This window comes from Pieris napi, chromosome 21 (assembly GCF_905475465.1).
Source record: "Pieris napi chromosome 21, ilPieNapi1.2, whole genome shotgun sequence".
Classification (NCBI taxonomy): Eukaryota; Metazoa; Arthropoda; class Insecta; order Lepidoptera; family Pieridae; genus Pieris; species Pieris napi.
The window spans coordinates 2,169,802-2,194,189 of NC_062254.1; the positions used below are offsets into that span (position 1 = coordinate 2,169,802).

The 24,388-nt window shown below is 33.3% G+C and overlaps 2 protein-coding genes across 2 annotated transcripts in view; one reads left to right on the forward strand and one right to left on the reverse strand.

Moving 5' to 3' along the window:
- Positions 1 to 51: 51 nt before the first annotated feature.
- On the forward strand, positions 52 to 947 carry LOC125060166. Its single transcript, XM_047664935.1, has 2 exons — positions 52 to 166; positions 235 to 947. Exons 1-2 carry the CDS (start codon positions 125 to 127, stop codon positions 877 to 879), a joined length of 687 nt encoding a protein of 228 aa, XP_047520891.1. The 5' UTR covers positions 52 to 124; the 3' UTR covers positions 880 to 947.
- A 636-nt stretch (positions 948 to 1,583) lies between these two features.
- Positions 1,584 to 24,388, reverse strand: part of LOC125060165 (uncharacterized protein DDB_G0287625) — a 169,437-nt gene continuing 146,632 nt past the window's right edge. The window contains exons 7-9 of the mRNA XM_047664933.1: positions 4,863 to 5,090; positions 4,368 to 4,522; positions 1,584 to 4,155 (exon numbers count right to left, since the gene is read on the reverse strand). Of these exons, the coding sequence (XP_047520889.1) occupies positions 2,311 to 4,155; positions 4,368 to 4,522; positions 4,863 to 5,090 (2,228 nt within the window). The 3' untranslated portion in view covers positions 1,584 to 2,310. The remainder of the gene's footprint in view (positions 4,156 to 4,367; positions 4,523 to 4,862; positions 5,091 to 24,388) is intronic.

Here is a 24,388-nt window from a genome sequence, read left to right on the forward strand (position 1 = left end):
CACTTCCATCATGTTCACGATCATAGATAAAATTTTCAAAGAATGAAGAGCGTTGTCTTGTGTCGCTCTGACGGCTGACAATATCTCTACAAGGAATAAACAAAAATAAACAATAACATTAAACATGGCGGACGAGTTCGCTGAAATTAGCGACGACATTGAAAAAGTAATGTTTATAAATATATCATGTTGTTATTTTATTCTGTTTTCTTAAAACGCTTTCTTTCCTTTCAGCTAAAATCGATAGTACGAAAATCCTTTGCTCGTATATACGCCTCGTTAAAAGCCAGGGAGCTTAAAACATTACGACAGCTAGAAGCAATTTATAAACATTGCCAAGACAACGAAGATCAAAAAAAAAATTGCGTTAAAAGCATTGAGATTTCTTATGACAATGAATCTGAACTATTGAATAACATAGGTAAATACGGCGCTGTTGAATTTGATAATTTAAATTTTGATAGTAGTACTTTTTTACTGGAGGATTATGTAAGTCCATACGACGATCACATGTATTTGTATAAAAGTATTGAAGATATGAAAGAATTAGAGATAATAGAAGAAGCAGCATTAAAAGAAATAACTAATAATGAAGACTGTGTATGTAATGTTACTATAAGGCCTGAAGATGTTGCCAAAAACTTTAGAAACATGGAGTCTGATGAAGCTACAATAGAATGCAATAGCAAAGAAGATCTGGATACTAGTATAAACACAGTTGAGACTAGCAGCCAAGATGAAACAAGTGAAAGTTCAGAGAATGATGTAAAAAAAATAGAACCTACAGAAGATTGGCTCAACTCTATAAAGAATCAGACTGAAACTGAGCCTTTGCACACTACAGACCTTATGGAACACAGCACTATTGTTTGCACTTAGCATATGTTATAATGGCATTTTACTTAATTTTATTACATACAGAGAATACATTTTTATATTTTATCTTTCATATTAGTTTGTTCTAGACCCTTCTCTTTGCTTTCTACCTCTATTAATCATAAGCTTATTGCATAATATATAATAAATATTATGTAAAAGGTAATACATACATTCTTTAATGGTTCATTATATGACATAATGGCTTCTATAAATTTTAATTTGTACTCAAATAAATTTAGATAAAAATCATTTAGTCAAAAATCCAAAATTATTAAAAATCAACAATAGTTATGTTATGTATCGTTATAGAAGCCTGTCAGCCTAAACAGCCTTGAATTAGCATTTTGCATTGCTTTTAAATTAGCTAGTAAAGTGACATCATGCAAAAATAACTGTACCCAATAACAAATACTTAATTACTATAACTTGTTGATATTAACAAGATATTTAATAATTATTCTAAATGTTAAGTATTTGATTTTGATGAAATTTATGCTTTAGTAATAATGGTGCAGTTGGTGATAAATTCAATCCAATTATATTGATGAAGTTAATAATAACAGAAACTATGCAGTAGGAATCTGTATGTTTCCCAAAACCTACATAGAATTAAAGTACGAAGTTTGACTGATCAGTGGGATGAAGGAGTATATGCAACATATGTGCAGCTATTTAGTTAAGTAAGGATTGAATAAAAAAAGTCATAAAGCATCAACTTTAATTGTTAATACATTTTTACAAATGGCGTAACTGAACTCTTACACTAATATGCATTGACTTTTGATTACATTTTCTAATGAATAAATATTACCCATTGTCTTGCACTAAGTGCTGACCAAAATAATTAAAAACCAATCTTCCCAACCCATTGCCCGATCTCACAATTATATTATGGTTTATGGCACTTATACATGACATACATTTAACTCCCTCTTCCTAACATGAAACCTGTTCTTATGGAGATATACTAGTTTGTACTCGCTTCACTGGAAACATGATGGCACGAAAAGATGTGCAGGTGAAAGTTTTTAAATCTAAGTGATATTTTTAGATATGTGCTAAGGGAATAAAAATATACACTACGAATACTGAATAGGATAAATAATTCGATTATTAGGCACTAAATTCTTTTGGATGGGTATGCTTAGGCCACATCAGTGTTTTTCAACTTTATTGTCACTCACTGGACAAGATTAAAATGTGCATTAAGATGATGCGTGTACATTAAATTGACAATAAGTTAGTATAGACTTAAAATTCGATTAGAAGGGATACATGAAAGGTATCTAAAGAAGTAAATGGGGAGTACAAAATTCAAATGAGTACAAAGTTTGAACTAAATACGTAGGGTGTAATCTAAGTTATGATTATTTAAGGCTAACTTATATTTTATATAAAGGCTACTATTGTACATTTAAAATTAATAAGACACTATACAAGGCCAAAATCTGTGCATACCGGCGTGACGTCACGGTTGTTTGGTTTGTCCGTATTGGCGGCCATATTTAGTTCCACTAAAGTATCGACACTATTTATACTGACTCCTTTCAATATCTTCTGCGCGGCTAAACTCGTAAAGTTAAAGCTCAAGTCACTTAGACTAGGAAAATTGTAAAAATCCTGATTATCCTTTTTGCCATCTTGGCTTAAACTGTACCGTTTTTGTTTATTTTCTATGCAATTTATTTTTTCAGACGACGTATTATCTTTCAACGACTCCTGGTTCTTTAAAGCTAGGTTCGGTTCCGATCCTAAAACCGTTGGTTTCGTATCGATTCCTTTCGTTAATAGATTTGCGATCGACTCTGAACTCATCCTGTTGTTTGGAAGGCCATTCAACATTTGTAAAGCAGCTGCTTTCTTCAATAAATCAACACTTTTCAGTTCGCTATTCGAGTTAATATTCGTTTGCATGCCACCATTAGCTGATGATAAGGAGTTTTTTTGATATCTCAGGCTTCCTAGTGAACCGATGATGTTATCATAGCTTTTTGTAGGTGTCGTGGGGTTGCTGTTAGGCGTTGCTTCAATGTTGTGTATGTTATTGTGTATGGCTGGTGAAGCGGGATTAGATGCTATATCATTAGTGTTATTCAATTGATTTTTGTAAACGAAACTATTGTTATTTGTGCCGCTGCCGATTTGTAGTGACAGTTTTCGATTATTATTCATATTCGCTTCATTCATCGAGTTTTTGTTAAATTTATTTTCTTGTACTTTAATTGGCTCAGCTTCTTTGTACTTTTGTTTGTTATTCTCAACATTTACATCAAAAGATGTTTCGGTCGGGTTCTTTGCTGTTGCATTTGAAATACCATTTTGTACAGACACTACTTGCCTGTCGTCGTTAATAATGTAAATGTTACTTCCATTACTTGTTTCCGTAACTTTGCCATTTTCGAATGTAATAACCGATCGTACGGGTGAATTTTGAACGAAAACTTTCGTATTTGTACCGCCGTTTTGATGTATCGTATTCGTTGTTACCTTAAGCGTAATGGAGTTGTTTGAGTTGGAACTCGCTAGCATAGCGGTTGTAGGGTTTTCTAATTTAGATCCAAGATTTTTGTTATGTAAAGGGGTCGCAGTTTTTTTGGGAGTATTGGGACAGTTTTTTGGAGACGTCTTCGGTGAAGTGCCATTTTTTATAGTTTCACCTCCGACGATTGGAGGTTTAGTTCTATACTTATGGAGGCTCTTTGGAGAACTCTGCAAGCTTTGAACTTTCACGAGCGATTGCGCTCTACTAAGTCCTGGTGCTCCATTAGCGTGACTAGGTGCAGGTTTTAAAGTGCGATCGGATATGTGCGATTCTAGACTGGAGTGACCGCTGCTACCGCTGTTGTAGCAGCGCTTCATTGGGGAATTTTGATCAGAGTGTGCGTTTCTGCTATCTTTCCTTGGCGTCCGATGCGTCGTCGTGCTCTCCAAACTCGATGGACCGCTGGTAGACATGACGTGGTCTGAATAATCTACCCTTCGTAAACTTCCGTTGGGACTGTCCCTCAACTTCGGATCGCTGCTCCTTTGGGGTGAACCGAAGTGATCCAGAATGGTTTTATTCGTTGAGCTCCTGCTGAGCGAGGATCTGGGAAGGCTACCAGAACTGGGACTGGACTGTCGTATGGGAGAATGGTCGTAGTGCAAGGAGCCTGCTAGACCAGACTCTGTGGACAAGTGCCGTTTGTGCCTTCTGGGCAATGTCGAAGAGCGATTGCTTATCTCCGATCCGTCGTAGTACGATGACATGAACGATGTTTGACTCTGCAGTGACTCCTGGAAATAAACAGAGTTTTTAAGATACAATTGTTCATTCTAATTTATACATTAAAAACTTCAATTACGCTACGTTAAATTTGATCTGCTAAAATATATTTTCTTTTAAATGTGTTATACTCGCGAAAATAAACACGACACTAGTTTCAATGTTTTCATGTATTAGTTAAACATGTACAGAAGGTAGTCCTATAAATAGTTGTAATAATAACCTTAGAGTCAGTCTGTGTGGCGACGCAATGCAGATGAACCGCCTTGGAATTGAACCATTCCGTGGGCGGGAACTGTGCAGAAAATGTGCTCATTGCGCGGGTCTGTTTGCTGCGGCCGCTTCGTCTGAATAAGCGGGAGAGCAACGACACTTTCTCTGTAAAGTAAATATCGATTAAAATATTGGCATTAAACACAAGGCAACTACGGTGATTAACTTTGTACTATAACTATTTCGTCGTAGAATCGCTACTTCTCCACAGTTAATATAAGTTATCAAGGGATAAGTTAGCTGGGTCCTTACCCAACTCCAGACAAGTCCAGCATATTAATTAACAATTCTTTAGGTAAAAATAGCAAAGCTTTAAACACATGACAATGCCTGCAGATGAAAAGAATATGAATTCCATTCTTTTCATGAAGCGTCATCATTCAAATGCAAATTAAAAAAGTATGCAAAAAGCTGGCATGCGTTGCAACAAAAAAAGAATGCTTACTAGGCGACGCAGATTCTACGCTAGGCGGGTAGTCAGTGGATGAAGAGCTGTCTGTCGTGTTCGCATGTTTGTGGTGCAGGCTGCGGGTAGATGCGCATCGCTGCAAGTATTTGCTCGACGAACCGAATATTCGAAGGGAGTGTCTCCGGTCGAGCGAGCGCGGTGCGGGGAAAGAGGCACTACGCCGTTTGTTGGGCCGGCCATATAGAATCTTGTCGTTTGGGTTGCCTGAAATGAGATAATCATTCATATATACACGTACTATTATTGCCAACATTCTTAGTTTATCACATACTTGGCGATTAAAAAGAGTGGCGGAAAGTTTCTTGCCAGTTCTTCTTACCCGCTCTACGCCCTTGACTTGCGAACTGGTAGTAAATGTAAATTAACAATTAATTCAGCTTCTTTCTGATAATTCATAAGTGTACTTGTTTACCTACATGAATAAAGATATTTTGAGTTTGAACTCTTGTGTGACAACGCGGACTTGAATGAGCAGCGTATAAAAGTAAAAAGCTTGATAGTTTTTATTTCATACGTGAGATTTAATAGATTCATAATCATAGCCAATCAGATTCATAGCCATCTCGACCAGCTTAAATTTTTTTGACATTGAATAGACTATGTATTGTGTGAATATGTAGGAAACGTATAACGTAAGCAATAATTTTGGCGCGTTGTAAAGACAGCTGTTCCAATTCACGCAAGTCCAATGATGCAGCAACCAATTAATAATGATTATAGTACAAACTCTTAGTTTCCAAGGAATATATCAAAATAGTATTTAATCAATTACGGCCGTATAATTGGTATAAATTGATTAAACCGATATACGCAATGTAAAGCTAGATATCTCCCGCAAGTGTAAACTCAGCGAGAGAACGTAAACAAATTTGACGCGAACAGATAATTATCATCGGCTCAATATGTTAGCGTTTTAAATAAAGTATAAACTGTGTGCATTCACATGTAACGCACAAAGAGATGCGCGTGCACATGTGCGCATAAATCTGCTCTGGACCCGACAGCCGATATATTTTAATTATTTTAGTAGCTTTTGTTCATCTTACTTTAGTAATGTGATTCTTATTTACCTACCTTAGTCAGTCTTAGATCGCAAAATGTTTAAAGTTTGTGTGTCAGAAGGGGCATTGAAATGATAGCAAGTCGAGTATATGTTATATATATATATAAATTAATTGGTTTTATACACAACAAAATTGTATATCTTAGCCATAACTGACACTACAGAGTGATCTGCAGAACTACAGAGATGGAGCACATTTTTTAACTAAGATAAAAGGTAAACAATGTATGCAAACGTTGTGTAAAACAAAAAACTTGGCGATTAAAAAGAGAGGCGGAGAGTTTATTGCCAGTTTTTCTCTTCCGTTCTACCGTCTACGCCCTTGATTTGAGAACTGGCAGTAAACTTTGACGTTCATAAGTGTATATTGTGTTACCTATATGAATAAATGATTTTTGACTTTGACACTATTAAGACAAAAAAATGTAGTTAGTAATGGACTCTACCCTATAGTTTATCAGTTTATTAAATTACTAATATAGGAACATTACAAATGGCCGAAGTTTTTACGGCAAAAGGGTGATGTCACGGGCAAGTACCTGAACCCATAAATATAAAATCATTTGTCAGACGTAGAAATGTAAAAATGTCTGTCTAATGCACAGGATTTCATACTGGTATTAGCGAGTTAAGTGTTTAAAATATGCTCTTTGCTGAACAAAGCTTATAAACAAACATTTTCATCTATTTAACAAAGAGAATTATCTCAATCAGTAGATCGTAACTTCAGTCAAACGTTCGCACATTCATAGGTACTATAAACATTAAATTACGAGTCTATCTTCGCGACTCATCGCCGAGCGGAATGCAAACCATTAACATACCTGCGTCCGCGCATTGGGAATGTGACATGAACTATTTTAGTCACCTTTCACAATTTATTCGAATGCCTGTTTATTTACGCGAATCGGTGGCTACGCTTTACGTTCGTGATTTACTTGAAACTTGTATACACTTTTGAGTTTAAGAACTAACTACATAATATGTACAATTTACTGTGATTTTGAAAATTTGAAAATTTTCTCTTTTAAATGATGGATCAAAACAAAGCCATTAAAACATAATATGTAGTCCATAAAAATCAATAGAAAAGGACATATCAATCACGATAATTTCAAATAGATACAGATCTATATCTACTAACAGTAGTACGAGTAGAGATTTAAAGGAAGATAGAGAAGGAGCTAAGCGGATAGGGACAGGAAGTGAATTCCATAGCCTCACTGCAGACATTAAGGGATTCGCCAAGAAAAGAAGAGTTATGTAATTGGATTTTAAGGATATCGTTTTCAGAAGAGCGTAGACTATATCTATTATAAAATCTAATAGCTTATTATAATACTTACGTAAATACGTGCAAGGATTATTATTATTAAGGAAGTTCCTTATATTCAACATTTTAATCATAACATACTCGTAAATATATGCGCAATTAATTAACTTGAGTTTTTTACTACATTTATAAAAAATTTAATCACCTGCGAACTGACAAAAATGAAATTATAATTATTATGATCATAAATACTTTAGAAATAAAGTATATACCTAATGTAAAATAGACTCTCATCCCTGAGGTCGTAGGTTTGATCCCGGATATCATAGTGTATCAGAAGGCTGATTAGAAAAAACAATTAACCAAGAAACACTTACAGAAATCTAAGGCCACTGTTTTTACTTTTAAATATGTGGAACTCGCAGAAATTTTATATTATATTAATTATATTTTATTGTATTATATTGTAATATATAAATGACGATACTATAAACAGTGCATTCTTATATTACCGTATGTTTTATACGGCTATATAAGTTTTGTAAAAGCACTACCCAAAAGAAGCAATACAATTAAATACTTTAAGTTTAACACCCAAACTTCCTCTTAACTTTGCTAGTCCCAACAAATAATGTTTACTTATACGATATAGAAGTTTACAGCTGGTTCACCCAAGATAATACATTCTATAAGCTAAACGATTAAAATTATAATCGAGTTGTCGCAGCTATCAGATCAAATTACCGTCGGAACTCGGAAGTCCTTGCAACGAAAGCCAGTCACGACTTGGTGTGAATTAAAACACATTCACGATAATTGTTATTATACAAACTCGGTTACATAAAACTAGAATGTTGAAGTTCTCTCAGAAATTTAAATTATTCAAACCTAAAAGCTTCCGGGATTAAGTACATTATGGCAAATTTACATTATTATATTGTTTTTGAAAGATTTTTATTTTCAACTTACTCGATAAGATACATTCTCAAGTGTATAAATACATATACTTTATGGACACATGCTACTTGTTCACACACGTTACACTTGACCTGTTAGAAACGTTCTATCTCCTTCGGAAAAGCACAAATGCTTTCGCGGCCGCAGAGCAGGCGGGAAATGATAAACGGATCAAATATAAGAGACCACATGCGCTAATAAATAAGTAGGCGCCTGGTATAAATTACCGGTGACCAGAGCTGGTGCTATCTTCGCTCAACGAATAAGTTATAATACAGCGAGGTTATTCTGCCAGCATTAAAGGACGAAACTTTTAAAAAAGTTTAATTTTCTATTTATCAATATTTTATTACTATTATATGTACGTTAAGATTATTGCAAATACCCTTAATGGAAAGCGAACCAAAAGTGTAACGAAAGAAAACCAAAGAATATATAAATTTAATAGCAGTGTTGATCTAGTCCTAGTGACTTAAGCGTACGATTCGTGAGGGTATTCAAAACGAAGCTGCACCAATATGATTACACTGTACGACAAACGGCGGATAACCAGTAGGTTACAGTTTGCAGTCATTAGTAATTCTAGAATAGAAGAAAGACCAAAGACACAGCCTGGTCGCGCCATTGGAATATTATTTCAGCGAAATGAACCAGTCATATAAACGCACTAAAGTTCTTATCGTTTAGATTATTGTCACGCTTCTGTATACGTAAATGAATAAGGTTCGTTGGCTAAAAAGCTTTTTTTTTATTGAGAAAAAGCTTGCCAACGGTTGGTACACTGAGATATTGGTAAAAACAAACACAAAATACAATTTCTAATGTGACAAGCACTTATAGGCAAACATGACATACATATAAAGATCATATAGAGATTATTAAACAAAACAAACATTACAAACAAAAAAACAAAACAATTACTTATCAAAGAAAAAATTCTAATTACAAAAAACTAAACAAAAATCCATTTTATACTGTGAGGGGAGCAACTATGTATATCCAGACCTTGCTTTAATAAGCTTTATTCATATCTAGCAGCACATTCCGAAAATTAAAGCCGTTATTAAAGTTGGGGGCGGTAGCTGTTATATAGCCAAATATGTATAATAAATTTGCGTATTCGTCGCAGCATCAGAATCGCAAACACATTAACAGATAACCATATCGAATTTTGATTGAAAATGGTTTTTATAAGCTTCCTGATGTCCTTGCAAAAACACATTATGTTAGATAACCTCAAAACCCATTTATAGACGAACGTGTCATGCGAAAAATCTTAGCTATTTAAGGCCATCCTTATAAGGACACGGAAATTGTTGAAAGTAACACAACCTTCGAAAAGACGGAAGAAATGTCAACAACCTGTATGATGTACATAAATGATGATAATATCAGAACTATTACAAGATTTACAATATGAATTACTTTAGCGCTGGTCTCTGTCACTTCTAATAGCGTAAGGAATCCCGACTTCAGTGTTGAGGTTTTGTGTCTAGATTCGCAACCTTGGCCCAACCATCTTCTTTTTATAGTGCCATCTCCTTTTTTCTTCCTTTACTTTAATTTTTGATGCCGCGCTTCTGAACAATGACTTGGCCAGGTCTCCTTCTCCCTGCTATTTTGCCTCATATGATTAGGATTATTAGGAGCTCGTACTCTCAACCATCAGCGCTAAGGATCCTGAAACCTCGATGTATCGAGGTTTCAAGATACTAGCAGCGTTCCACCTTTGAATAGCTAAATCTTTGTTCGAGGTAGCTGCCAGCTCTTCGGTCTCCTGTGATGTCGACTAACCTATTTGTTATTTCCTCCAAAAGCCTTACAGCGCTAGGACCTCACGTACCAAGGGTCTCGACACCGAATGGGACAAAATCATATTATTATTATTATATTATATTTTCTGCTCTGGCGAAACAATGATTCACTCAATATGTTATAAAATCGGCGCCAGCGATGCAACTCATTGAAAACGAAAATAAACATCTATTATGGGTTTTGTTGATATGCATTGGGAATTTTCAAGTGGGACTAAAAGTATGCGGAAATATTGAATGAACAATTCTTATGATTTCCGACTCCAACTTATTGTTATCTATATATTACATATATGTGTAAATTGTATGACTAAGTAACATTAAAATAATGTATATTCTTAGTACTGCAAACCAATAAATTTTATCTAAGTGTATGTAACTGCTACTTGTTCGCCTAGTGGCTTTAGCGTGCATCCCTGAGGTCGTAAGTTCGATCCCTGCTGCACCAATGGACTTTCTATCTATTAATTGATAAATTATCATGAAACAGATACAGAAATCTGACGGCCAAAACTAAAAAGGTCGTAGTGCCACTGATTTATTTTATGTAACTATCACAATAATGATTTATCATAATCACAGTTTGAAAACGCTATAAATAATATTAATATTTAACACGTAAATTAAAAATCAGCGCGCAAGATTTACATATTAATCAAAATAATTATCAATTTATTATTCAACAGTAAATATAGATTTCTATTTGATTAGACTTTAAAATGAATAATTCAAACAAATTAAATACTTCCTTTGCATTCCTTTGTATAATATTCACAACAATACAGATCTAGATCGCAGATAGCATGTGACATAACAAACTCTATAATACGTATATACGCCCCTTATCTTTTTAGTACTTACATTATATTAATAATTGATCGTTTATTTGCAAAGACAGTGGTTCATTCATATTAATTAATTATATAAAAACCGCACAATCAGCCATGTAAAGGGAATGCAAATGTCATATTAATTATCATGATGTCATTGTTAAGTTACACTATAAAATAATTCCTAATAAATTAGGAATTATTTTTCACTCTTTAGTTTGATGTGCTTTAAAAGCGTGTTTTTTTTTAGTTTTTTTTTAACTATTATTTATTTTTTAGTTAAATTTTCAAAATCGAGTCCGAAGGAGTCGGTTACATACATACATACATACAGGTGAAGCTAATATAAAGCTTGTAAGAACCTTCCTTTTAAAAATTTAATACAATAATTTAGCGGCGTTACAACTCCTTATAAAGGTTTATTTTATAGGCGAGGGCAATTCCTCCTTCTCTACTGCTTCATTTAAGAGTAAGTTAAAACTCTTAATGTCTTAAGCCTTGTATCTTCCTTGTTTTTTTATAGCTTGTTGGTTTGTCGTTCTGCAAATTTTTAAACTTTGTGCTGTCATGTCTTTTCTTTTTTAACTTTTTATTATATTTGTTAACAGTAAAACTTTTAATGGATATATCCAAAGTGTTTATTTTATGTTTTACTTTTATTTTATTTTTCCTGTATAGAGATGTATCTGTTTAGTTAATAAATAAACAAAAAATAAATAAATTTATGTTTCCACGCGATAGAAAGAAGAATCTATAATAGCCGGTGTTTGAACGCACTATACTTATTCATAAAGGTTAAGAATCGCACGCTTATTTTGGCAACACAAACATTAATATATCGTGAAAACCGTTCCGAGAATTCTGCTGAATAAACGTAAGATGACCGACATCAATTAACCACTCGCATTTATCAACGTGACTCGAATATTCAGTTATTTTAACAAAACGGATGCGCGGGAGTCGCATTGGGAATGTGGGTCGAGTATGCTGCATTTTATGTAGACTAGCTGCTTCCTGTGTCTGCGCTTAACTATGTCTGACAGGTTTAATACAAATTAAACTATCCTCAATTGTGACTGAAATATGCAAATTCTCACCGTTATTTATTTAGGTTCATGATTAAATCTATCATGAATTAAATTAATGTGTTTTAGATCTTTGAAATAAAAATAACTCTCAGTGTAAGATTTTTATCTGGCGTATTCGTATTTTATTATTAGATTTGTAAACGGTTATTGCTCTAAAAATAGCACTGCGTACTCGTATGATAGTATAAAAAGAACCATTTTCAAATGATTGATAATTGATTTTGGAATAGAATTTCTTAAACGAACATAAACTCAAATTACACTTGACTTTAAAAAGTGTCCCATATCTAGTGTTATATATAGTATCAACAAAAGTATCTTGAAAGTCTCGTCCAGAACAAAGAATTATACAATTATAAATTAAAATGTTATTTAATTATTAATTATACAATTTCATTGAGATTTTTTTGTAAAAGCATCATATATTACGTTAGATATAATTAAGAGATAAAAATAAACCGAGGAATTTGGTTGTAAGATTCATATAGACACATGCTTTATTAGGACCACAGATTATAGATCAAAGGCCAGGAAAAGCATAGAGCAATATCCGGTTCCTATTAAAAATTATATTTATATACAGATTTGAATACGTCTTTGTTCTTTTCGACAGGAAATTGGAATTAATGATGTCTATTTAAGGCCATAATTTAAGTGATACAACATGACATCTACTAATTAGAAATATACATTCGTTACTTTGAAGATAATTCTAATGAACCGGATGAGTCTTTTGTATTGTAGTTTAATAGCAAGTAAGCTTATTTATTACTATAATCCTGTACCGTACGTTTTTTTCATATAAGAGGAGGCAAACGTGCAGGAGGCTCATCTAATGTTAAGTTATACCGCCGCCCATGGACACTAACATTGCCAGAAGACTCGCTAGTGCTTCACCTTTTAAGAATTGGTTTTCTCTTCTTGAAGGACCCTAAGTCAAATTGGTTCGGAAATACTTCAGTAGGCAGCTGGTTTCCACATAGTGCGGCAGAAACTGTCTTAAGAGGCGATACGGATGGTATTTTGTAAAAAAAATGATTAAACAATCATACTAAGAAAGAGTATTAGCAAAGAAAAGTATTAGCAATACTTTTTGCAACACTATGTTCAAGAGGGACTGGTGACTTGTAATAACAGGTTTTCCCAACCTTTTTCAAGCACCAGTCTCTCAGGATAATACATAGCTTTAAGCTTATTGTCAAGTTTATTATTATTATTATTAATTAAATTAAAAAATTAAGTAAACCAAAAATAAGATTAAAGCAATGACTTTTATACACAAAAAAAAATCTTGTGCAATAATGTAGCTTATGTGTTGTCGCGCCAAATTTAAATGTAAATAACATTTAATATTACGAGTAATTTGTAAATTGTAACATTTAGTAAAATATTAAAACAACTCGTAGATAAAATAAAAATAATTTGATAAGCTTGATTTGATTTGATACCGCTTAGAACTTATAAAGTGCGAAATGATATAATATGTACGTATATTAGTGAAGGAACAAAGACGTAATTCAAGTTATTTTTTGACCACAATGGTAATCTCGAATGAAAAATAAATTATCTGTAGCGAATCATAATCTATGGTCAAGGTTAATATTGTGGTTATGTGTCATTTATTTTAATTTCGATTAAACTTTGAGTTTATGATCTTTGTTTTAGATTAAACGATGATTGAGCCATAAATTTTCCATAATAATAGTGTAATTTGTGAATAAAACAGTTGTTTCTCTATAGGCAAGTAGATGATCAACCTTATTTAAAATAAATCAGTGGCGATTTTTTTAAGGTCTGGGCCTCAGATTTCTGTATCTGTTTCATGATCATTTATCAATCTAATAGGTCCTGTGCCAGACACACGCCGTCCACTTTTTGGGTAAGCCGGTTTCCTCACGATGTTTTCCTACACCGTTTGAGCGAATGTTAAATGCGTAAATAGAAAGAATGTCCATTGGTGGCTAGCCAGGGACCTAACGATCTTAGGGTTGAGAGTCGCAAGCTGAACGGGTCAACAGTGCCCTCCTTATGTGTCTGACAATAATTTTTTGGATCTTAGACACGCTGGCGATGTTTCCCTTCACCGTATAAATAAGTCATCAATGTTCCTAAACAAAGAAAAATTAGTCCAGGGTCACATGCTTTAACATTGGCAAGAGGTTAATAAATTATCTATATATATAAAAATGAAACCCGTTTTCCGTTGTCACGACATAACATGAAAACGGCTTGACCGATTTGTCTGATTTTTTTTTGTTGTGTTTGTAATTGTCAGGAAAAGGTTCTTATAAAAGAAAAAAATTGCGCGGAAAATTAGAAAATTTAAGAATACTTAACCACCATGCAATTTGAACTTTTTGATGTAACCTTATGGCGTTTGACATAACATTGACAGAATGCGTGCAAATATCGTCAAAGAGGATGTAAGAAAAATGAATATAGTTTATACCTACTAAGTATATACCACAAACATCTTATCACAAGACGGCAGAACTTCTGATATATTGACCGTTCTCACAAGATATATTTTAACAGTCGCCGATAACTTATCAGTTACGATGTCAATGGTTCAGATTACTGGACAGATTCCAGGCTAAGACCATCACCAAATATGGTGCGGCGCTACCTTTCATGTATGGTAATATTAAATCGTGCCAACTTGTATGTAAATATACTTTCTTGTATGTTTGAAATAAAACTAGATAAATAGACGGCTCATTGGTCTAGTGGTTAGTACCCCTGGCTGAGACAAACATCGATGTGATGAGCATTTGGTGTTGTGCTTAGGTCTTGGGTGTTTAAATATGTATTTATTTATATGTTTATCTATCTATAATATGTATGTATATTCGGCGCCTAGTACCCATAACACAAGCTCACCAGCTTAGCATGGGACTAGGTCAATTGGTGTGAATTGTCCGATCAAAAAAAAACTGTAATAATGTTTCTTCATTCATAACTAAAACCAATCTATTATTTTATTCCTAATTCTTTCATTCCATTTACAATCAACATAGAGCGTAAAACGTATAGTGCGATTTCTTGACAGAGTTATTTCATATTTAAAAAAAGGTATAAATCTTCAAACGCCTTGGCCTAATTAGGGGTGGGGCTAAAATATACACAATAATTTATCCCTTTTGACAAATCGTGCTTACAAGAGTAGTGCAACAGGTTCGCTTTTTAAATTTTAGTACTTTGTGAAAATCAGTGGTCTATACAAATATTTATTTACAAACACTGGCCTTAATTAGTCGGTTAAGTAGAAGTCGATACGTGCTACCAATATCCGGATGAAGCCTGCATTTATCTGCATCTCATCTTGACGGACGTGCGATTTCACCGTTTTCTAGCAGTTATTTATTATCGGTAAAGAGATGCATCGTATTGTGCTTCAAATAATAGAAATGTCATCAAACAACGCTCAAACTAATGTGTTCCATTTTAATTTGTATTTTTTTGTTTTTTTGTGGACTAAAGATACTTATACTAACATTTGTTTGATAGAGAAACATTAGTTTAAGCATTTGATTTTTTGCAGCAATTTCCATCTCGGAACAATTATTGTTTAGCTAGAAATCGAACCTGCCGAGTTATGATAACCAGGCATTCGGCAGTGACAATTAAACAAATTAATCAATATTTTTAGTACCGTAGTGATGTCAAACTATAACACTATCTATTAGAAAAAGCTTTGATTTTTTTCGTTGTTTCGAAATTAAATGTAAGCTTAGCCGTGGATGTTCTTAAAACTCCATCTCTACACGAAACCCAAGACTTAAGACTCTTTTGTATATTCAAAAAATATTAAAAATAAATAACTTAAACGTGAAATTGTACATTCCCTTAGATTAGAATCTCGCATGACTGTCAAACATTGTGACAGAACATCACAATTAATCGCATTTTACATTATGGCGCTTCTAAACGGGCAATTCAATTCATCAATTGCAGCAAGACATGGCCCGTTTAGAAGCGCCATTATAATAAAAAAAAACTTTTTACTGCAACAAATGCCATATTTTACTTAGTCATTGTGGCAGATGAGATATTTATTATAACTTTTCACTTCGGACATATTGGAGCAAATTGCAATAATCACTTGTTCCATCTCTCATCATCAAGTATTCTCATGTAATTTAATTCCACAGAGCAGTAGGCTAGACGTTTCCATGGCTCTCATGAGCGACTATCATCACTGGGTAGGATTTAGACCCAATAAGTCGACGGTTGTGTCAGAAGGTACATCACTTAGTTATCTTAAGAGGCCCAGACCTAAAAGGTTGTAATGCCATTGATATGTACCTACGTAATTTAACTAAGCTTAGGGGACTATATAGATATTTTAGAAATATCTACACTAATATTATAAAGAGGAAAACTTTGTTTGTTTGTTTGTTTGATTGTAATGAATAGGCTCATAAACTACTGGACCGATTTTAAAAATTCTTTCACCATTCGAAAGCTACATTATCCACGAGTAATATAGGCTATATTTAATTTTGAACAAAACAAAACAAGACACAAGGTGTAAAAAATCAACCAAAAAAGTTACTTATTTTGCGTACCCTGCCTAAACTATTAAAGATAGAACCATAAAATGTTCTAAGTAATTGTAGATCTTATAAATATCTACAAAAAAGTCCGCGACACACTATACCTATCTATGTCGAGTGAGGCACAATAACCATAAATGATAAACATGGCAAAACGACGTTTGCCGGATCAGCTAGTATTCAATAAGAAAGTGAGTTTGTAGGACTAGCAGATTTCTCACTCTCATCCTATCCTAGAATCATAGGTTCGATTTCCGGTTGTGTACTCATGTACTTTTATTTTTATGTGCGCATTTAACACCCATTTGTAAGGTGATGGAAAACATCACGAGGAAACCACCATACCTTAGATCCAAAAAGTCGATAGCATGTTTCAGGAACAGAAAACTGATTTAGGAATAAAAAGAATGAGTCAAAGACCGAGGGTTGTAGCACCACTGGTGTTTGTTTCTTATCAGAAATGATTTAAAATTAACTTGTTTTTCTCAGGTTATATTATTTTCTCAGGTATAAGGCTCTAAGCCTTATTCAATCTAAGAACTATCATGGGACATTATTTTTTATTCGAAATCTGTTATTACAAATTTATATTTAATGCATTGAAAAACATAATAATTATATTTCGCATAGGATATAGTTTCTTTTTATATTTTATTGTATTTCCTGTTAAATTATTCAAGCAATCTGCGATCACTGCATTACCGATAGAAATGGTGCAATGCAGTTTCCGAGCGGTGGGCGTCCGTTATGCAATACTAAACCTAGTTATTTCTTTAATATAAATTATATTTATATATACCATTGACATATCAAAAAATATACCCCCACTGTGGCTTAGTGGCTATGTGGGGTAAAACTTGGTATACCTTGTTTCTATTTCCGATGAAGTATAAATTCAGGTTCAAAAACAGAATAATACGAAAGTGTCTTCCTGCGTCGGAAACTTTAAACAAACTTGAATTTATATTTAGACATTAAATAACAAAAATGTATATGTAAGTAATTTTTATTTATTAAAAACAGTAATTTTCTGTATAAATAATATTTATAACAGAAATATAAGCGCATAGAAAACTTAATGAAAATTTAAGTTGAAAATCCCTGATATCAGTAAAACTCCAATTTGCCAAAGTACCGAGAATGTTTGATCATTAAACATGCAAGCTTATGTAAGAGCCTGCATTACATTAGCCTGAATATTAAAAGGTCGAAAAGCGTTTAGATTGCTTCTTTACTTAATAATTCCATTTGCAGAAGTAGATCACATAATGGCCAGGTCCAGCAGACAAACGACAGCATAGCTTGTGCTTCGGAGATGTTCGCCCAAGCCCGTACAAATGATTTCTGGGCTATTATAAGAATTAGGTTTAAAGACTTTATTTCTCAAAAAAAAAAAAAAAGACAAAAAAATTTCACTTACATGAGAATAATACTCTAGATAACATAACATTGTAGTCGTTCTTAAAATAATCACAATAAAATATAGCCGTACATGCAATAAATTTAAAAATAAAAGTAAACAAAGAAATATGAATTAAAAGTAATTATAATAAATGAATTTAAAAGTAATTTTGTTTAACATATATACTTAGCTTCGATTTGAATGAATTGATAGAAGTAATATTTTTTATATCTGTGGGTAGTTTATTATACAGCTGTGCGCCTTCGTAGGTAAACATTTTTTTGCCGTAGTTCGTACGAATTAAACCAGCCCTGCGATTCTGTAACTCACTTTTCGATCTCACACAGCGGTTTTCGCATCGGCGCGGCGGTCGCTCTCAAATCAGTCGTGAAGCAGTCATTTTATGATTTGGCATTCTGATAAACAAACTACAAGCTCCCACCTTTTGAAAAGTGAGTTACAGAATCGCAGGGCAGTATCTCTGTTGAACCGAGTACGAGGGTGTCGGAACAGCATCTTGAAGACTGTGGCAGATGACTGTCTTCACCTATCATGAGGCATTTTGTGCGTACTCTTGTCTGTTCAGATCGACGAGTGTATGCATAGACTTTTTCATGAGTTTTATGTTTAGCTTTTTAATAATAATATACTAACACTAATCTGTAAGTTTATACTAACATAATGATGGATTATTTTATCTGAACAAATAAAAAAAATAGGGGGCTTAATGGATGTAATGGAAACAGAGCCATATTATTAAAGTTAAACTTCTTTGTATAAATACTCGTCTTTTATATTATACTGTATTTCAATGGTGTTTATAAATGCTTTTAAAGATAAAAAGCCTAGAGAAACACCGCTAAAAAGGTAGCTTTATTAGTATAATGACCAATCAAATTATTTCAAAAAGACAAGAGATTGTTATGTTCGCTGTTTGGAAATGTATATATATCGTTGCTGATACTGCTAAAGTATGCAATTAATGCTAAATATCGATTGCTTGCGAAGCTAAAAGTTTCGAAGAAAGTTTAGTAAGAAGCTTTACTCGATAAGGAATTAAAACCCTTTATGTCAAAGTCTAATCATTTATTTCAATGAGGCCTATTAAAAAGTTACTTTTGAAAGTCAAAATTACAAGTTAAAAATATTAATCATATGGAGAAGAATATGCAAGAAACTCCATACTTACTCTTTTAAAATAGATTTTTACAATATTTTGTATACATTGATTTGATAATTTTGTTCTAATAACATTATCAATTTGAAATCGAATCAATTGAGACTAGTTCAGTCAAGTATTTTCTAATAAGCACTTAAATAGATCTAGGTTCCAGGAACAATAAATTCTTCGCTTTAAAGCAAGCTGAATTAATCCTTGATAGAACGACATTCCAAGGCACTGAACGATCTGTTTATTTTAGTATCAAATAGAAGTTATTGAATGTTGTCTCCTAATCGTGTTTTGTTTAGATATTTTATTGCATTGCTGATAGCGAATATCTGTGCTCGCGAAGTATATTTTTTAAAGTATTTTTCTATGGTCCAAGATTGCCAAAGATAGGATGAAATGGGTTATACGGCCGCCGCACAGGCGACTACTGAAGATGATTTTTTGTGTAGTAAGTGAAGCTTATGGTCGATTCAGTATAAACCTATTATATATTAAAATGGTAAAGCTGAAGAGTTTGTTTAAAACTTGACAATCTCAGGAAATACTTGGTTTAGATAGTATTTCTCTAAAGTATTATAAGACAGCTAGCGATATTAGTACCACCTAATTTTCGATGGTAAATTTTAAGTAACATAACTTCGTCACGCAAATTTTAGTACATATTATTTATTTATTTACGCTTCGTTACCTTATAAAAAAAGGAGGTTACATAAGCTTTTAGGCAACGTGCGGTATGTAAATACATAATTAAAAACTTAAAAAATATTTATACATAGTTTAAAGATACTTCACTGATAATCAGATATTTATATGTTTGAAACAACAATGCGTCAAATAGATTTTTGAATCTATATATAACGATGTGGGTGCTACAGCTATGTCTAAAACAAGATCTACAAATGAAGAAAAAAAAAACAGTTTAACGTTTAAGATCATAAAGAATTTACTTATTACCAAACGCGTGAAATTTACTGTGAATCACGCGAAATATGGGGACAATTATATATATATATATAAATAATTGTACAAATTCTGGTGAAGAAGAATTAAATCTTTGTACGTGAAATACAAATTATATTTACGACGCGTCAACTTTGTTTAAATGCATTTTCTTACAAAGAATACGCTATGTGTGGCCCGTTTCGTGGTTTTTCCGACGTATTTTACAGTCAGCTTTTCCGCTACAGTAACAGATTTATGTATGTTTACGAACTCGAAGATATCTGTGGTACACCGCATACTAAAAATATTTTATGGTAATTTTTACATTTTAGTCTTTTTATAAATAAAGTCTATTTAATAGCCATGTTGGGTTATCTATCTACAAAATAATATTTAACGTTTATTCATAGTCAAGCCAAAAACACAACACAGTAATTAATAATATGTATCAACTGTCTTGGAATTAATAATCAATTGTTTCGTCGGGATCGAACTCTCCGTTTATGCACCGTCATTTACCACTAAGCCAAAGGCGGTTCAAAAGATTGTATAAGATCTTCAATAACTGTCAGTTAATTGTACATTGCTTGGTCTGTCATTGCTTGACATGGTGCTCTCAATTTCAAGATGTCCGCGCAATTCTCAAGAGCTTGGTTACAATTTAAATGTGTTTGTTGACACGGCTTGCAACTTTCTTGGGAATGTCGAACTATTTACTTTGCTGTCTAGGCAGACTCTTTGCATATCAATTTCTGACAGTTTTGTTTACATAACATCACTTGTACTGTATCGGTAATGATATCGACGAGTCATTTTTGTGTAAGCATTTGAGTTATGTCATAATGCTTTGATATTTTGCTAAAGCCACGCAATAAAATGTCTTTAACAGATTACGACTTAAGGTTGCGAGCGTGTCAATAGATGGCGCTGATACGGGCTCCTTTCAATAGTCTAATACCCATGTTAAACAGTCATCTAGATGGCGAATTCTCCTTAAAGTTAGTAATGAAAGTATTAAGTAAAGTTTTATTTAAAGGTCGTATTTTGTGTTGGAAACGTCGCCGCCCAAAGCAGCCTTGCGATTCTGTAACACGATTTGGAATAATAAACAATAAACTACAAGCTCCCTCCATATCAGAAAGCCAAATCATAAAATGACTGCTTCACGACTGATTTGAGCGCGACCGCCGCTGCGAAACCCGCTGTGAGAGTTCGAAAAGTGAGTTACAGAATCGCACGGCTGATCTGGAAACGACGGATTGCTGAGGCTGTAATACCGTGGAGTGTATTTAAGACCCACCCAAGACCGATTAGGTCAGTTTTATACGCTTGATGCCCCTTTGCCCTATTTAGGGGACATAGGGCTTTAAGTCAAGTACTGTTCGTGTTCTATCTATTTTGAATATAAATTATTATGACCCATTTTAATTATTTAACCGTCTGTATATAAACGCACGCATTATAATCCATTAATAACGTAATGTGTCAGTAGGATCACATAAATAGTTGCCGGTGTTTGTCATTAAAGGAGAAAACAAATTGCGATACAACAAAATTGAAATTCGCTCGCCTAAGCGATCATTTTCTCATTGAAAGTGTTGACAGGAAAGCCTCTTCACTTTCCATACTGTCACTGTCGCTGTCAGTAATGACATGTCATTAACAGTTAACAGCCGATCGAGAGCAAGAGTTATCAAGTTGGTTAGTTTACAATAATTTAAATTGTAACGATAATATCTAATATTTTTGTAGTGATATAAATTCATTTTAAAATACATGTTATAGAGTTCAAAACACGTATTGTGCTGTAAAAACCCAAATCGCGCGCTACTTGAAGAATTTGCATTATGCGTTTTATAATCAGATTCTAATATTTATGGAACTATACCTTAACTCTATTTGCTAAAATCTATTATATTAATGATATTTCAACGATCCTAGTGCTATAATAAGCTGTCTTAGCTGTTTGAATAAGCTGGTCAGAAAAAATAATCCCGGCATTTCTTGGCTTGGGCGCGTTGTTAACAAAATAGTTCGTATATGGCGTTATAAATGATATAATAGTAGTACTACGATAATTTTATTTTATTTTTTTATTTTTTAATTATAAATGCTTGCCAACGCTTGGCACACTGAAACATTGACAAAAGAAAAATAAAATACAGTTTTTAATGTGTCAAGCACTTATAGCATACAAGAAGTAATAAAATTAATTAAGCAAAACAATAATATAATTTAAATAAACATTAAACGAAAATCGCTCTCAAAGTCTGAGGTGAACAACTATGGATGTCCAGATCCAACTCGTTTAACAGAATGCTCAATCTGGACATCGGTGAATTTCGGCCAAAACGCGTTCTACGATAAAGAATACATTAATTTTATGTTGTTATATAGACGATCTCCGACGGAGTGAAGATCTTCTTCAAATCCTTCCATTTATCTTTTGTCTTCGCTACTATTTTCCAATAGAATACTACTATCCCCGCTATCTCTTTAATTTCATCTTCCCAGGGATCTGGTGGACGTCCTCTATATATATAAATATATAATACGATAACATATTAAATAATAATAGAATTTTAATGGCTGTTTTATTTGAATAATAAAAAAGAATAGAAAAGCTTTTCAAAGTAGAAAACATATAATAGTAAATCCGTAAAAAAAACTGTTTCGCTAGACGATTCATCTCAGTTCATTCCAATCAAGAGCTTATCAACAACTGTCAATCATAACCTATATTACCAGGACTTAAAGCCTATTTATCGCCTTGACAAGAGATTTACGACAAATATGGTGTAAGACTGATTAATGTTTCCTACACTAAGCGGACCGGCTTTCGAGCTATTTGGTGTCACTACAACCTTATTTCTATTTTAATAAACACTATATTTAAAAAAAAAAACATATACAATTAAGACCTGTATAATCGAAGCAAGGTCGTGTAAGGTTGAGTTTTTGAACTTCAAAGCTATATAGATTATTGACACCCCCCCCCCCCCCCCCCCCCCCCATGAAACGTGATCACCTAGTGACTCTTTATACCTAAAAGTTACCATTATGTGGTGTAAAGTACTGGAAAGTCGAAAATAATATTATCAATAACGCGTAATTGAATCCCCGCCCCGCATCGTAACGTTTTACAAAAGGACCCCCCCCCCCTCCTAAAATTCGTTACGTAATACTTTAACGCTCCCTTATGTGTCGTAAGTATTTCTTCTATTTAGGTAAATTACAAATAAAACATCTTGTCTTCCTTTTAAAAAATGAATCGCGTAGATAAAAATCACAAATACATCAAACTCGAATAAGAAAATTGTGCCCAAGTCCATTAAGATACAGTTGAAATCACAGCAACTGTTCTTTAGTCCAGTAGAAGGAACGTATTTTGGATAATTATGAAACTGTATTCCAATTACGTCATTGAATCCATTTTTCGTGACTTCCCATTTCACAGTATTGGTTCGTAAATATTTTTTTATCGTACCTAATCGGTCAAGATAACGGAGTGAGTAGAAATTATTGTTAGTTCCGTTGCATATTTCTCAATACACCGTTAGGTTTTAAGACAATCTGGAGTCACGAACCCGTGCGACTAAAGTGACCTTTACAATTGGTCCAAAAACTCAAGAGACCAATGTCACTTGGTTAATACTTTTGTGTCAGGCCCATTACTCATAGGTGTAAAATTGTATGCACAATTTATTATATTGTAAGCGTGGAATGAAATAACATGTACCAAAGCGTTATGCAACAACACTAATACTATATGAAATAAATAAGAGTTATTTTTCTTGACAATTAAGTCCGCTACAAAGCCGCGAAAATTGATACTTAGGTGATTTTTACGCCAGTGAGACCGTTGTTTTATTATCTATATATATAAAAATGAAACCCGTTTTCCGTTGTCACGACATAACATGAAAACGGCTTGACCGATTTGTCTGATTTTTTTTTAAATATTCTTTGAAGTACGAGGATGGTTCTTACGGAGAGAAAAATTAAAAAAATTGAGTGAAAAGTCTAAAAACAACACTTTTCTATATTCCCATACAAAATATTCGTAATAATATTTAAAGGCAATTTCAACTTTAATACCATATCATAAAGTTCAAGTGTTAGTGGAGGGGTTCCGGGAAGGTACATTTTTATCTTACTAGCTAGACCGGTGTCCCGAATAGCAGAATAAGTATTAAAAAAAAATTAAGAATCGACTGTTAGGCGGTACGATGTTCGCCAGGCCAGCTAGTATAAAATAATAATAAAAACTTTATTCATGACAAAAGGGTTTGTGACAGAATTCATATATCGCTAGTCCCCACACAGGAGGCCCTGTGTTGTGGGTAACTAGAAAACAATTATTACGTGGTACATGTTTAAATCAGATTAATTATGTTTATATATTT